The sequence below is a fragment of the Rhea americana genome, unplaced genomic scaffold (assembly GCF_003343005.1).
Source record: "Rhea americana isolate MKP2758 unplaced genomic scaffold, rheAme1 scaffold_53, whole genome shotgun sequence".
Taxonomy (NCBI): domain Eukaryota; kingdom Metazoa; phylum Chordata; class Aves; order Rheiformes; family Rheidae; genus Rhea; species Rhea americana.
Genome location: NW_028186679.1, coordinates 3,136,691 through 3,154,066, shown reverse-complemented (window position 1 = coordinate 3,154,066; position 17,376 = coordinate 3,136,691). Strand labels below are relative to the sequence as shown.

At 36.9% G+C, this 17,376-nt stretch overlaps 1 protein-coding gene across 3 annotated transcripts in view; it reads left to right on the top strand.

The window, feature by feature from the left end:
- ARMC3 (armadillo repeat containing 3) overlaps nt 1–16,231 on the top strand; it is a 57,292-nt gene extending 41,061 nt beyond the window's left edge. Inside the window, exons 11-18 of one of the 3 annotated variants that reach the window (XM_085318258.1) lie at nt 495–631; nt 3,382–3,550; nt 4,134–4,234; nt 5,341–5,436; nt 6,668–6,757; nt 9,664–9,864; nt 14,346–14,508; nt 16,022–16,231. In XM_085318258.1, the coding sequence (XP_085174384.1) occupies nt 495–631; nt 3,382–3,550; nt 4,134–4,234; nt 5,341–5,436; nt 6,668–6,757; nt 9,664–9,864; nt 14,346–14,508; nt 16,022–16,231 (1,167 nt within the window). Of the gene's footprint in view, nt 1–494; nt 632–3,381; nt 3,551–4,133; nt 4,235–5,340; nt 5,437–6,634; nt 6,758–9,663; nt 9,865–14,345; nt 14,509–16,021 lie in introns of all 3 variants that reach the window. The other 2 variants (XM_085318257.1, XM_085318259.1) reach the window with 2 other exon arrangements.
- The last annotated feature ends 1,145 nt before the right edge of the window (nt 16,232–17,376 follow it).

Here is a 17,376-nt window from a genome sequence, read left to right as displayed (position 1 = left end):
CTGTTAATTAGGACATGAATAAGGGGCATAGATAGTCGCCCTTTTTCAGTGTCCTTAAAGAGTATTGCTCTGCAGAAATCCAGATTACCAATATTTTCTCCAACATTTAGGAAAGATATTGTCACATAGAAGAGAAAGGATGTTAATAAGACTGTCATACATACAGTACAAATTCAAATATTTTGTGATGTAAATTAGTTGTTAGGAGGCAACCGAACACAGAGCAAACTGCATTCCTCTGCATGGCAGCTGTGGGATGGATGGTCTGTTCAGAAGATGGGTGTGCATTGGACAAATCTGAAACTCTTTTTGGCTTCAGCCTCCTTAAATTTGACAGAAGGAGAAAATCCCCATAAATGGCCATTCTACAAGCCTAGCATAGCTTGTCTACGGGGCTTAAATGTTTCAGAAGGAGAATTTCATAAACTGTTGTTGTTGGGATAAAGGAAATATGTCAGCAGCAATGCCATCTTTTTTCTCTTTTTTTTTAATAGTTAAGAAATGCAAGTGGACTGGAACCACTCGTTGAATTGCTACGTTCTAAGAATGAAGAMGTTAGAAGAAATGCCTGTTGGGCTGTTATGGTTTGTGCAAGCGATGAACTAACAGCTGTTGAGCTATGTAGGCTAGGGTGAGTACATACCGTATCAAGGGGCAGAGGGAAGATTTTGATGAAAGAACTCTTTCAAATTTGATCTTTACATATTTACAGCAGAATAACAAAGTAGAGATACCTTTTTTTTTGTAAGCAGGAGTTACTTTTGCACTGTAGATGTTACAGGTGAAATAGAATTGATTTTAAGCAACAGAAATATGAAGAAAAAGTGCTAGCCCAAAGAGAGAGCTGTCTGTCTAGAATTATAAAAACATCTATTGCTTCTGTGACTGAACTAGGTTTTACATTGAAGATATGCATATTTCAGTCAAAATTAGAGACTTCAATGCCACAAACATATAAAATTGAAATTAAAGCTTCAGTATAAGTTCAACATACAGTGAATTGCACTTATTACACAGGGGCTGAATCTGGTTTACAAATGCTGGTTAACTGTGAGTTAACTGTTGAAGTGTCACATAAAAGAGGCTATTTTATTGCTTCTTAGAAACTCTAAGCTCCATATTACTGATCTCTGAATTAGGAAAGCTATCTTAGACTGTAAGGATTATGACASAGGGCTCATGTACGGGGTGACTCTTTTCAGTTATTGTTAAATATGTGTAATTGCCCTACTCCCTCTGCTGGATGCTTCTCAGGTTGCTGCATACATACATCTATCTGTGACAAGATCTGCACRGTCAGAATCTTAAAAATGTAGGTCTGGACAGGACCTTATAGGTGATGCTAAAAGACTGAATCAGCCATGCTGAAATATTTATATTTGTTGAGCGTGTTTGTAAATACCAATTCTGAGCAGATTTCACAAGTTTCTGAGGTAACCTATTTGAGTGCTTAAGTAGAAATTAGAAGGGTTTTCAGGTTCTAGATGTCCCTTATTCTAAATCAGTCCAGTTACATTTGTCCTACTTCAGTCCCCTCAGTGGGATTGAATAACCATCTTTCTTATAACAGTTTAGGTTTTTAAGCTAATGAATTATCACATGGCCCATGGCCCTTTCTCTTTTTCCCTTTCACAACAAAGTAAAAGCATTGTTAAACTTTTCATTGTTTTGAACTMTTGTATAATTTTGTCACAGTGTCTGAATTTCTTTCATTTACTYATGGCATTTTTAAGTGCAGTCTCCCAACCTGGATGAGATACTTCGTTGAGGTCATACCACCATCAAATACAGCTCAGTAATTATTTTCCATATCTTGTGTATAGCACTGTTCATATTTAATCCCTTCTTTGTGAAAATATCAAAGTAGGACTCTAATTTATGTATCCTTCCAGTTTGACAGCATATTATTGATAATAATGCATTAAGCATAGTTTTTCAACCAGTCAAGCACTACTTCATGTTATTTTCATGTAGATCATATTTCCCTGACTTGCTCATGAGTATTCAAGTAGGAATATGTGAAAAGACATATGAAAGTCAAAACATATCTCAAAGTCAAGACATATCTCACATCTACTGCTTCTGCCTATACATTACATCAGTTACCCTATCACTGAAAGGATTAGACTGGCTTTACAGGATTTATTCTTGACAAATACATAACGGCTATTTCTTACCATCTTATCWCTTGCATGCTTACAAACTGATTGTTTCATAATTTGATCTAGCACCATTTGGAAACGGAAATTTGGCTGAATGATCTCTGTTATTTCCYGGCTTTTCCTTTTTAAATGTTTGCCCTTCTCCACTCTTTTGGGACCCRGTTTGTCCTCCCTGAAACTTCAAACATAACTATAAGTAGTTCAGAGGTTGCTTTTGCCCATTCATAGAGTRCTCTGGGGTAAGTTTCCTCAAACACTGTCAACTTTGTCTCCTCGGACTTATTCTAGATTTCTACCTCCTTGTTAATTAGTATTAGTTAGGCATCTCCTTTTCAACTTTTTCAAGAAAACCGAAGGAAAAAAAGGCATCAACCATTTAAGTCTTTTCCATGCCATCTTTTATGAGTTTTCTTCACACATTGAGTTACAAGCCAATTTTTCCTCTCCTACTGGTAGTAGAGTAAATGCTTCTTCTTTTTTTTTCTTTCTGGTCCCTGAATAGTTGTATCTCGTCTTGTGGGTCTTTTGGGTTTTCCCTGACAAAAGTCAGGAAGTTCCCATTTCTGTATGATTCCTTTTCTGGTTTTTGGTCCTTTGAGGACTTTTGATGCAGCCATATTTGTCCCTTACTTTTCTGTCTGTCTTGCTTCAACATTAGGATAACRTGCCATTGTGCCTGCAATGTTATCTCTTTTCCCGTACTCATTAGACTCGCCTGTACTGATTTTCCCCATTAAAATTCTTCCACTTATCATCATATTTGCTAATTTCCAGAGCTTATTGAGTATGCTTTCTGACAAATAGCTTGCATAACCTGAATAGAACCTGAAATAACCTGTTCCACTCTTTTCTCCCATTGCTATCTTCTTAAAGAGAAGGTTGTCATTTACCTGTGTGAAAAGCTTGTTCTCTGGAATTCACTTAATCTGCCTTCAGAGGTCTGCATAACATCTTTCTGATAAAAGGTTGGCGGTGGCATTCTGTTGAATCCTGATTAACAGTTGCTTTTGCTTTGGAGCACTGCAAGGCATTTTTTCTCCTCTAGAAAAGGAATTGTAGGTAGCACAGTCAGCTCCTTGCTGGTCCAGAGGGCAAGAGGCTAGGACTTGGAAATGAATCTGTTTCTTGGGCTCAGTAATGCTGAAAACCAACTCTGAACTTTGTATTAACAATTAGCTGGTACTTAATGATGACTTAGCCTTTGTGTTTTGTTGAACAGGGCTTTAGAGATCTTAGAAGAAATTAATCTGTCAACAGGGCACAAAAATAACTTCAGTGAAGGAGCGCTGGAAAAACTACTTGATAACAACCTCTCCCAAAAGTACAGCCGGATGGGTTATTTATCATCAAGTAATATTATTACTGATGGATTCTATGACTGTGGTCAGGTAAGTTACTTTCAATAGATTACTTTACTTAGAAGGAATAAAATTTTCTTACTAGTTTCTTTTGATTATCTTTTCTCATGGGGGTGAAACCTCATCATCTTCATGCTTTCCCACAATCAGGATCTTCTTCCCAGTCCTCTGTAAACTGTGCAACTCCTCATTCCATTTTGGATCCTTCCTGTTGTAGTCTCTTTCACTATMGTATACTTAATACTAACCTGACATTTAATGACCTATGGACTTTTTGTTGKTGGTGGGGTTTTTTAACAAAAAGAAGAGCTCATATTTTCACCTTTGTTGCAACCCTTTCTCTTATAAAGCAGTATTTATATACTCACTCCACTGTGTATCACCACTCAGTGCTGTGCTTGATTTAAATTGGAGAAGGCATTTTCAAAATGCCCAAATGAATGGGAAATACCAGTCTTATTGGAAAACAGTAAAATACATGCTGCTAAAACATTTAGTTGCTTTTGGAAATTCCATTGAATTTTAAATAACACTTTAAGTATCTTTTAAAGAACATATTTTCTGTTCAACATTACAAGAGAACAACTGATCTTTTATTMTGATTTTCTTGTAGGTACAACCTGGAGTGAAATTTTTATCTTTGGAGGAACTGAGTAAACAAGAGCTTACTGACCGTCGGGCCGTAATCTTCATTAATGCTAAACCACAGAACATGTAAGTCACATTTGATCTAGTAATTTTCATTGCAGTAGCTCAACTTTTTAATCTTCCCACCTTTTCCACCTCATCCACTTTTCAAATAATACGAAGTTACTGTAATGTTTGTATCGTGAGAAATATATTTTAATCCCAGCACAGTGCTTCATGTCCTGGGAGACAAGATATTTGTATTTATAAAATAAGAATTTCGATAATTACTTTTTTCTGTAGACAGAAAAGATTTATTCAGCTGAGTTGATTTTCTTGGAAAACTTAGCCATTAAGTCTCATTTATATAACAGCTTTTATTCTGGATGATGGGGCATCCAGTGTTTTATTAGTTACAACAAAAGTTAAGAAAGATTCATCTAAATTGAATGTCAACATGAATGACAGTGATACCTCCAACTCAATGATCTTCTTGTACTGGAAAATATGTGGAATTTTAAGCAGATCATCCCAAGAAGCAGGACAAAGCCAAGCCTCAAGGTTTCAGGCTGCTTTCAGTATTTGTAGTACCACAATATAAAGAACCTATATGCATTTCTTCTTTATTTAAGTTGAAGCTAGCCTAACAAATCTTAGATTTGAATGCAGGAAGTTGGTATTTGTCTTGTTTAACTAGAAGTCATTTCCTTTAAACAGTCTTACAGATCAAAGAATGCTCTACCAATATTTGCAAGTCCAAAACCTTCTTCTCTGTCAACACATCACATATTTGGTTTATAGTATCATTAACTTCCCTTTTAAGATTGTACATGACACTATAAAGATGTCTGAGAATATCTATGAGAAATTAACCATCCACACTCTTTGTGATTCCTAAAGTTGTCTTTTACTATCAAGCTTTCTTTCTTTGACTTTGATACAACTTCTTGCCTTTGTACATTGTCAGCAGTCTTACTGCCCAGTTACTTACGTATCCATCATTGGTAGCTCATACTTCATTTTTGACCTCTGAATGAATTTCAAGTTTACTGGTTGCTATGTTATTTCCTATACTCCTATTTTTCATACAAATTTTATTTACTGTCCTTTAAAATTACAAGCCTATTTTCTTAGCTAAATATAAAAATACTATTTCTACAAATAATATGTAAAAATATCTTGTTCCATTTCAGTGTCCCTGTAGTAGAGGAAAAGCCACAAGATACATCTTATGAACAGACTAACCTGTCATCTTCTAGTTTAAGACGAGGCAGTAGAGAAAAAGCCAGGTACAGTCTGGAGATTATACTGTACTAACCTGAGAAATTGAATTCTAATCGAAAATAGTGATAGACAGTTTCCTAACTAAGTAAAGATGGTCAGATATAGAGTTAAACATATTTTCAGTGTCTTTCATGTCCTAATTGCAATAATCTTCCTCTGTCTATCTTAGTAGTTATTTGTCCCCCTTTCCTATGCTGTATTTGATTATCTCACAATTATACAGCTGTTTCTCCTTTCAATATCCGTAGGAACCAGGGAAATGCTTTTATTGTACAGCTTGAGAACCAAGACATAGGGAAGTTGGGGTAGATTTTTTTCTGTTTAGAACCTAGGCRCACAAAATGTTCCTACGCTGCCTACATGCATCCTTATTTCTAGATTAAATTTCAACCAGTAAAATGCCATAAGAGACTAAAAACTGAGAAGGGCATGCCCAGAACTGGCTCGGTTTGACAATGCTTAGCCTAAAAATGCCTAGCTCCTGAAGGACTCCATCTGATCCATACACTGGACAGAATCCTACTTGTCATTTTCATGGAACTGATCTCATGTGTATTTATGCCATGTAAGTCAGAATCTCTAAGGTTATGGGAGTTTCATTACCATGGTCTTCCAATTGAACTGGTAAGTCTTTATGTGAAACAGCAGCACAATCATGACCACAGCTGGGCCTTTCAGAGAAGACTGGAGTATGTGCCTTGTTCCAGGGGGAATGTTAAGAATTCTGAATTGAGTCCAAATAGAGCCACCTCACAATCAATGAGATGGTGTCTAATCCTTGATAGGAACATGATGTAACCTATTACCTCTCCTCAGTATTTCTGTTAGCTAGCTTAAGGAGTTTACAGTTTGTCATGCTGGTTCCTGTGGATCACAGTCTTGATGTCCTAATTTTTCTTGTTTTACAGTATAGGGGGCCTTGGCCATGCCTAAGGGCTGTGAATTCTATCCGGTGGAGGGCATTATAAAACGCTAAATGCTACAGGACTTGAAAAGGGGGAGAGACTGGGTTCTTGTAGGGACTGAGGTACCATATTTTCATTTTTTAGCTTGGAGCTCATCCATGAACTATAATACACTACTTGCTGTACAGGCATTACATTAGTAGAGATAGTCATTGATTTCTTATACTACTTTTATATTTGCCTGTGCATATATATGTGTGTGTGCTTGAGAGATGAAATTTGGAGTAAGAAAGAAAAGAGAAAATTTGAACATGTTTTGTGATCTCAGTAGTTTAATGGCATCTCCAGTGGAAGAAAAACAGGAATTATCTGGACGAAGGTCTTCACTCAACAAAGGCAGCACTAGAGAGAAAGGCTTAAGGTATTATACTATGATATGAATTATGTAYCTATAGGTTCATTTAGAACAGAAATACAAATTGCTGACAGATGATGGCTACTAATTACGAAGATCTGAGTTTCTGGCTTAATTCGGGACCCACGTTGTAAGATTAATTTCTCTGAAAGTTATAAACTTACAAGGCAGATATTTAGTTATTTAGACTGCAAGCACTTCTGGAATTCAGTTTAAATAATATTATAGTAGAAATGGATCATATGAATCACATTGATTATTACAGTGTGACGTGAAGATACCCTTGGATAGTTGCTTTTTAATGTAATTTATATCAGTTACACACTAAATGACTGCACTATTAGCAACCATAACTTGGAAAGCAAAAAATATTGTATCTTGGAAAAAAACAAATGGCTGGCTCAATTCCCCCGTAGCAAATTTGCAAGGATACAAAGACTTCTTTCCTCAAGTATGAAATAATTGCTTTTGAATGTCATGATCAAGTTGTGTGATTTATAACCCCATTGTCATTCATTTTGAATCCATAATTCATATATCATTATTGCTATTAATTTGTGAGATATATGGGAGTTACTTGAAGGTCAGTAGCTGTCTCCAAGTCTCAAACATTTTTCCTAAATGTTTTTTTCTTTGATCGTATGTTTCTGTTTATCACAATTTTGCAAAGTACCACTGAACTTACAGTTTAAAACCATTGTTTTTGAAAAGTGATACTAGTTTATGTAAACTGAAGTTGAAAGCTAAGAGCAAGGACAGTTATAATTGTCTGCTGGAAAAGTTTGAAGCAGATGTAGAGGAAGTGCCTAGTAGATAGTTTGACATGTATTTGCATAGACAGATAGCAATATTTTTGATCAGACAGTTGCATATCTGATATATATGTTGACTGGGCTAAAAGATAATTTTCAGTGTGGACTGCTAAACATGAATTCCTTCCATGCTATATTCTGGTAGTGTTAGGAAATACTTTCCAATACTCATTTATTCCTTTTCTAAAAATGGCCAAGATATTAAATTAAGCAAAAAGGAAACAAAACAGGTGTCATAACTGGCACTATGACAGCAAGTTCATGGTTATCATGAGATGAATGTAAGACAGACATGATGAATTGAGGAGTTCAGCAGTAGGGCAGAGGCAAAGGTGGAAGACAATCCTAAAACAGCCATTCCACCAAGGAGCAGAACATAGTCATACCTCAGAGAAAAAAAAAAAGGGCAAAAAAACCCAGAAAATTGCTGTTCAGACTACCCTTCTCAATATTTTTTTTCCTAAACACTACAAAGAAATAGAATAAGAGTGGATTCAACCGTATTTTGAGTAGACAGAACTAGAGAGCACATTTTCCTGATGTAGCACAATGATCAAACAGTGTGCTTTTCATAAGAAAAAGAAAATATTGGAAGGATAAATGGGAAAAACAGCATAGAAAGAGGGAAAATTGTCAAAGAACAAGAATTATAACACTTGCAGAATTTTTTTTGTTTTGAAAACCTGTTAAGTTAGATACCAGAGATGCAGAAGGATTTTTTTTTTTTAAACAGGTTATTCTCAACCATTATAATTATATGTATCTTATAATTACATATATATATATATATATATAAAATATATAATTATATAACCATAAGAGTATAATTATGGAAGTAGGTAGCTGTTTAGACTAGCGCTGTAAGACTCCGTAGTTGAAAGCTACAGTTAGATAGATTCAAACTAGATAAAGAAAATTGTTTGTCTACCATTTTAAGTATAAGTGTAACTAATAACTGGAACAGTTTATTTAAAAGAGTGGTGAATTTTCCATAATTTGAATGTTAAATCTAAATTGTTCGATCTCCTAAAATGTTCCTCATCAAATCTATAAAAAGAGCTTTTGGTGAATATGACGAATTTCAATAAAGTAAAAGAAAAGTTTGCAAAGTATTCTGAAGACAAATTGCTTGAATTAAACTACGGATAATACCATATGTTCTTCTGCTCCCTACAATGCTTTCTGTCCTCAGAGTGCTGAAATGTGTTAATTGAAAAAAAATAAGAATAAATTGAAGAGCATAAAATACTATCAATGTGCCCTGGAGCTCCATTCTCTAGTGGTCATTTTTCTATTTTTTTTTCTTTCCAAGAATGCGAGAAGTATTAGGGATTTTAAAAAATAACCCAGAACTGTTAGAGAAAGGAAAGAAGATATTTTGTCATATTTGATGGTAGAATTATTCAGGACTTATATTGAAAAGACTTACGATATCTGTTCAGTATCACAGTTATCCTGATCTTTTGTGGAAAATACAATATGTATAGTGAAAAAAAGTCACCAAAAACATAGATTTCTTATAAAAGTTTTATCTGATAAGCCATGCTGTATTTTGTAAAATACATGCATATACAACTACATAGACTTCAGCTTGGTACGTCTCGTCAATATTTCAGCCATGGTGTTGATACCATGTTCCAATACAATTGTTCCTTTATTTGAAGTCAAGATTGATTTCTATCTAGTAAAAACTCATGAGAATTTGTTATTTTTAACTCATGTTTGTATGCAAACTGTAACAGTCTAAAAATGTTTCCTATATACTCTCTAAAAGCTTGTTATTATTACACAGCTATCCTTAGGTAAGTGTCTTCTAGCCTAGGTGGTCCATATATATAGGAAAGACATATCAGAGACATAGGAGAATTTACAGGAGAATTAACATGGAGATAGTGTCAAGTGGTTCCTAACAATCTCTTCCATAAGTATTCTCTAAAGCTTTGTATATTTTGGAGTATTCGATATGAGGAGAAAAGAGTTCCCATACCTTTCCCTCCAAAATCAATTTGTCTAAAATGTCCTGGTGGAGAACTACTCTGTTAGAATCCAGACTTCAGAGACTACAGTATTCTAAAAAGGGTATATTGTTTTCCATGTAAGAAAAGGGAAAGGAAAAAAAGAAGAGGAAAAAGTGAAAGAAGATGATGTTCAGATTACATCTGAAGTCCATGATGAAGTAAATCTTGAAAATTCATGTTGGTTGCCACCAGCTGACTTCGTTTTACTGGATTACATTAATGATGCTTCCAAAACAATTCTGCCACTAACAACGACCTGGAAACAGGTTGTGGCTCTTGCACAGTGAGTACTGAACTATATTTTCATAACTAATGCAAATAAGTTGAATTGTTAAAAGAACAATTTTCTTACCCTAGGACAACATTTTCCTGTCCTCAGTTGGAATCCAAACAAGACTCAGTCCACAATTTTGATATCATTTTAGATTTTAAGCTTAGTGTTTCAGATTTTATTGCAATTAGTTTAAATTTTTAAACAAAATATCACTTGTGACAACAGGGTGTGAATTTCTCATTTGGAAAATATTCATATGGACAATTTCATTTTTTTTGACCTTCTCAGAATGATAAATTTATCTGTACTGATCCTTTTCAATGAATATTTCTGATAAACCAGCTTTTCCAGCATTTTTATTGTAAAATTTCTTGTTATTTCTACAAATGAATGCACAGTGAAGACTATCTTTAAAGTATTTTAAATTTGTGTGTGTTTGTGAATTCTTGGGTTTTTAGAGCAGTTGTTTCATGAAACACGCCCCTCTTACTCCTGCTCACATTCCTTCTGTATTCTGTGATAATACAGATTGCCTTTATTCTTGCTAGTGATCTTGGTGGTGATAATGCCCAGAACATTGTTGAACAGCAATCAGACATTAGAAAAATAATTAATATTTTTTCCCCTGAATTTTAAAACAAATGACTAGGAGGAAATAAGTAAAGCCATTACTTTGTTACTGCTACTGCTGTATGTCCCAGTCAGAAAATGGGTGCTATGAGTCTTTCTGTTGACTCCATTGGGTTTTGGATGAGGATCTAAAATCTGACTCCAAATGCCAAAATTCTCTGTTCTACTGGGTAAAAAGTCCAGATTCCCAGGAGATGCCTTTTTAATTCYATGCACATGGAATTTTGTACAATTTGTCACTGGCTGTGCACATGCCCAGATGTGTAATGTAGTAAGTGAAATAAAACAGGCTGTAATAAACTAAACATTGTCATTGAAGAAAAAGTGTTATATTAGAAGATAATAGAATTCAAACACTTAATGTAGTATGTGTTTGGTTTTAGTCAGTAGTGTGATCTTCAGGTGTTGAGAGAACTTTGTGACCTTCTGGCTGGACCTTTCCTGCCCTGTGCAGATTGCTTGTTTCCTGTCCACCTCTTCTTTCTCACACCTTCACARGCATTTCACTTCAGCTTCATGCAGTGCCTGTCTCTCCTCTTCCCCAGCCCCTTCACATTCATTCCTTCTCAAGGTCTCCACTCTCACCTTTCTTTAAGCTTATCTGCTCCTACTTAAACCTGCCAGTAAGTCGGTGGCTACAGCACAGGCAGGCCTTTCCAGTAGCTGAGACAGCACAGGCCTTTCACATACTGGGGCACGTAGCTGGCATACTGGGCCCCTGGGTGAGGAAGCAGCTGGAGGGCCGAGTCCCAGCTGAGGCTCTGGTACCCACCAGATTTCTTTAGAGCACAGGACTGCCATGCAGAGGGATAGTGAGCCCCGGCTGAGGCACAAAGCCGTAGCATTCCCTTCGCCCCATGACCGAATGTACCCCGTGTACCTGACTGCTGATCAGCTGCATGTGGTTTGTATATAATTGAGGAACAGGAGAGGCCCAAGCACTGTAGAGCCTAAATGTATGAGCTAAAACTCTAGCCTAAGACTTGATAGTGTTGCAGCTTTTGTGTATTATACTCATTCCCTCTCTTTTGATCTTTCTTGCTTAGCTGGTTTTAAAACCCCTCAGGACAAGAGCTGTTCTGTATTTTATTTTTATATAGTGCCAAAGGCATGAGACATTTTTCTAATTTAGTTTTTAGGTGCTACTATAATTAACATCTTGATATTTAATAGTGCCAGAACATTAAATTGATATGTGGTATACTGTGACATATGTACAGACTATTGTTATCAATGTAGGATTCATCAGTTATATTGACTGCTCAGTCTGGGCACCAGTCACTATCGTTTCCAAGCAGTGTGTTGGCTTTCATATTCTCTTTAGTTTAACCTTTATTTTCTACTTTAGCAGTTTCTTGGTTGGCTCCTCTAGCTGGGGAGTTTGGTGTCAGACCCTGCTGAGTCTTACAAAACTTTTTTGTTCTGCTAACACTCATTTTTAATGAAGTGGTCTACTTCATTGTGAGGAATGACTTTTCTGTTGATTGCAAAATTTGACAAGACAGGTCTTCATTTTTAACTGTTCAACTGCATATAAATCATGCCACCTTCCTCAAGGTGGAATCCATAAAATACTATTTCAAATTCACTCTTTGAACACACCAATAAAATCTTTGTAAATACATAACCCAGTGAAACAATCATAGAAAACTTAAGTAGGAATGCTTTCTGTGGAATTGTACATATATGTTGCATCYTAAGCTGCTGCCTGAACAGTGTGTGTTGAATACAAAGGGAAGGAGGCAGCTGCAGGAGTCCTTGGGAGCCTGGCGGTTTGCACAGCATTCCTACCGTGATCCTGGGGGACGGAGCCTGCGCAGATTAGGGAACACACAATAGTGCTGGCTGCATCTCCTTTTAAACAAACGCAGCACACCTTTGCACACCTACCGGAGTGGCATGCCTGTTGGCTCAAGAGACTTTGCTCTCTTTCCTGGGGGCTGGCTCTGGGCACAAGCAGCACAAATGAGTGCTCAGACCCCCCACCCCACTTCTTCAGGCTCACCCAGTAGTTCCCAGCTTCAAGATACCATGCCTCACCTATTCTGGGATAACTGCCTGTGTCCAGGCTGTTGCTACCAGTAAGGCCCTAGATACTAGATACCAGTAAGGCCCTAGATACTGAGAAATAAGGCTCCTGAAATTGCCTTGCAGGTGCTATGAGGGCAGAACCTGTTTGTAGAGAGTGATGCAGAGAGGTAATACAGAATTTTGCTCCCTGCTTGAGGCAGTGGTTTATGGCTCCTACATGTTGCAGATGAGTGCTACATCAGCTCTGCAACACTCTATGAAGGGTTAGATCCCACAATAATATCTATACCTTTGGCTGAAGACRCTGTGAGGGACAAAGGTCTTATATATAGGGGTCATGTAAAATATTGGCTTCGATTTAAGAAAGCACAGGCAGAAGCTGAAGTACCTGAGGCAGATGCAGTTGTTTCCGTGAGTTGGGACCATTACCTTTGGCTTTATTTTTGTCATTTATACTTTCATGGGCCTTTATKATTATTTCAAATAACTAATAGGACTACAGAGGGTAATCTCTCATGTAATCTGTTAGCTGTAAAGATGAGCCTGAGCTTCTGAAGTACTTCCTCATTAAATCGAGTTTTTATTGATAGTTTTCTATGAGTGCTTAGTACCTCTATTGCTCTGCTGCTAACAGCTGGCACACCTTAAAACTGTGACAAATCTTCATGACCTATAGGTAGCGGTGTCCCCCATGGGTCAGTACTGGGTCAGTATTGCTCAACTTATTCATTAATGACCTGGATGAAGCCACATAGTGCACCCTTAGCAAGTTTGCTAATGATATAAAACTGGGAGGAGTAGCTGATGCACCGGGGGGCTGTACTGCCATTCAGAGAGACCTGAACAGGCTGGAGAGATGGGCAAAGAGGAACTCATGAAGTTCAACAAAGGCAAGTGCAGGGTCCAGCATCTAAGAGGAATAACCCCATGCACCAGTACAAGCTAGGGGCTGACATGCTGGAAAGCAGCTCTGTGGAGAAGGATGTGGGGATCCTGGTGGACTGCAGACTGACCGTAAGTCAAGAGTATCCTGTGTTGCATTAGGAAGAACATTGCCAGCAGGTCGAGGGAGGTGATCTTCTCCCYCTAATCAACCCTGGTGAGGTTGTGTCTGGAGTACTAAGCCCAGTTCTGGGCTACCCAACAGTAGAGAGATATGCAGCTACTGGAGCAAGTCCAGCAAAGGGCTACTAAGATGATGAAGGGACTGGAGTATCTCTCTTTTGAGGAAAGGCTACGAGAGCTGGGCCTGTTCACCCTGGAGAAAAGAAGGCTGAGGGGGAATCTTATCAGTGTGTACAAGTATCTGAAGGGAGAGTGTAGAGAGGATGGAGACAGACTCTTTTCAGAGGTGCCCAGAGACAGGATGAGAGGCAACGAGCACACACGGAAACACAGGAAATGCTATCTGAATATGAGGAAAAATGTCTTTACTGTGAGGGTGACAGGGCACTAGAACAGRTTGTCCAGAGAGGTTGTGGAGTCTCCTTCCTTGGAAATATTCGAAAACTGTCTGGAYACAATCCTGTGCAATGTGCTTTAGGTGACCCTGCCTGAGCAGGGAGGTTGGACTAGATGGTATCCAGAGATCCCTTCCAACCTCAACCATTCTGTGATTCTGTGACCTGAATCATGGCTATCTGTATTTAATAGTGAGTATATTTAAAGTATCAGTTATTAAATAAAAAAAATAAAGCACACATAACAAAAGTGTTACAATTTTATATGTCATTCACATATTGATTCTATACATTTCATTTTGCTGATATATTTTTGTGATAAATACAAGAGGAATTATATTTAAATGATCTTGGTATAAACTGGAACAGGTTTGTCGCAGACAAGATGGGTGGCCCAATTCAAAGAGACAAACTACATGACTTCAKCTGGGAACTTCATATAAGTGAAATAGAATTTGAACTGAAATGCAATGCTGTGCCTATTGGGAAAGTCAAAAAAGGAACATTCTACCACAGGGCTTTGCTATTCAAGGTATATTAACATTTATTTTGCAACATAACATTATCTTATTTTTGTTAAAAGTATAGTATAAACTAAAGTACTCTTGCATCAGTATAATATAATATTTATAYTCATGTAAAATCTTTTGTATACTTTAAAGTCATTTTTCACTGGCAAAATTGATTTTCCAGTGAATGAAAGCCAGCATTGCTGCTTTCTGTAAACATCCTTGTTGTCATTAAATTGTCTTAAGTGATATCAGCAGACTACTTGATAAATGGCAAAAAGCCAAAATATTTGACTGAGAGTCAAAACATTTTACATTTTCTGTAAACTGTAAAATATTGAATTATGCAATTTCCTTCTTTTCTTGCTGCAAATGTAAACTTGTTGGGACAATTTCTAGTCAGTATCTATCTAGAATTCAATGAGCGCATGTAACAGCTTTCATTCACTAATTTCATAGCCTGGGAAATTTCACTCCTTCTCTCTTCATGTGTAGATTCAGTGATGCAAGCTGCTTATCTGTCCTGTCCTTTTTTTGGCTATAGAATAGCTTGGCTTTTTTCCACTCTTCTTAGGTGGAAAGGAAAATAGAAGTAAGACCTATGGAATTAAACATGATGGACGTAGGAAACAGTACAGAGCGGCTCAGAAGAAGAGCACAATCCTAAATTTACAGTGTCTATGGGGGGAGAAAGTTCCTGACTTTGTGGGAGTCTGAGGGAGTGAATTAATTTTACTGAAGCAACCCCAGTATTCCCTTCCCCGCCACTGCTCTCTCACCAGAATGTCTTTGTAGAGATTGCCTCTCTGAAACCACAGAAGTCTAAGCAAGGGACATCCTTGTGCATTTGTAACATGTTGAAAAACTGATTTCATTCCTTCAGAGCAGAAGCATTCTGAGAAAGCACTTTTGTAGCTGGAAACCATTATAATCATGTCAGCAATCCTGCGGCACGCAGGATATGCAGGTGTTCCATCTAGCAGACATTTGCCATGTGTTTCGTTGCTTCACACATCAGCAAGGCTGAGAAACAAGCAGTATGCTTCAGAGCCAAGCAGCAACCCTAAACTTATACTAAAAAATGTTACATTTTAACACTTAATATTTCATACTCAGTATATGTGTACAATATACCTGACCTTGTTGCTTGTATAGATAGTTCTTTAGAACATTATTCAGAAGTGAGTCTTCCAACTAGAAAAAACACTGCTGGGTACTGTGGGTGCTGCAGTTCATTTGAGATATGAAGGAATGGCTGATACACAAATGTATCAGTTTCTGAAAAGAGTTAAAAGGAATATTTTTTATGCTGTGCATAGAATATGGTAGAAATAATATTTTAAAGCCTACAATTTCTAAGCTGAGCTACCAATAAAGATTTGCAGTTTGGGACATCTTAGAGATTTACWGTCTCGTTCAAGAAAGCCCTTGGCCTTTCAGGTATTTATTTTCTTTTTAAGCATCTCTTGACTTTGCTGTATATTGTACAGGCAAAGTATATTAAYTGTGATTAATTCCTTTTTCTTTCCTTTTTAGGTGATAGCAGACAGAATTGGCATTGGCTGCAGTTTAGTTCRTGGCGAGTATAACAGAGCTTGGAATGAAGTTAAGTTGGTTGATGACTCTCCTCAAGGAATACCTGGGCTTCTGCTTCCTCCTCAGGAGTATATTGTAGATTTAATGTTTGACCCAGGCTACTTGATGAAACAAGGAAGTGCTGAGGCAGATCGTTACAAATGTATTTAATCATCATGCCAATTTCTTTTAAAGATGATTTCAGTGCTAATAGTTACGAAACACATGAGTTTGGGTACAGCTATCAAAAAGAAGCATATATTTCTATGTTCACTTGCTGAAAGGTGTTTGGTTTCCAGGAACTCACTTTAGGTATGCAGTCCTAAATGTTGAAATAAACATCATATTTTAGGTGTCTGACTTCAACACTTTAGAATTTTGTAACACCGTATTAAGATCAAACTGTAAAACTGTAGTTTAAAAATTGGTAGGTCAAGAACATTTAGTATGTATTAATATTATAATACTTATTAAATAGGTTTGAATTATTTCTAAAATACATTTTATTCTGTTTTTCTTATGTTCCTTCAACTGCCATGTACATTTGTAGGACTTACATGTCCATGAAGAAAGAGACTGACACCTTGTAAAATAGTAAGTCACCTAAAAGCAATTACACTTTTTTGTGTGAAATAACCCAAGAACTGAGAGTCAGAACTAAGATAATAGTGTACTTGCAGCCTCTGTAGAAACATCTCACTTACGTTTCTTAGAACTTGATGCATTTGATAATTATGGACAATAATATACTCGGTGTGAGGGTAAATACAGTTTGTTCTGGCTCAGAGAAGACAGATGCCTCTTTAGTTACTGCTTGCTAGCTCCCTTTAAATTCTTCACTTTTTTTTGAAGATAAAATGGGGTCTGAGAAGGAAGCAATTTCAGACAAGGTGTATGTGTTTCCTAGAGAACCTGATAACATGGTATTGCCACAAAGTGGTGGTGTATCCAAGAGAGGTAAAACACTAACTAGAACACTCCGGTAATTGCTTTCTGGTGAAAGAGTCAGGAACGTACTGAAAAAGCAGAGTATTTCAGAGAGTATCATTATCATGTAAGTTTAATGTAGAAAACTGACAAAAAGTCCTGTACGAGTTAGGGCAATGCAGGCAACACTGTGCATAAGTGAATTTCAGATGACCAGAACGACAGCATTACATCTACTTCCTGCCCACGAAAAATGTGATAGAGAGGTTTGTGGTATGTGATTGTTTTGTTTTTAATGTTTATATGATCAAGGTCACTTCTATATATTGCTTTGGTTTCAAGAGGTTTATATCTTTAGTATTTATTGCTGCTTATGAGAAGGTCACACC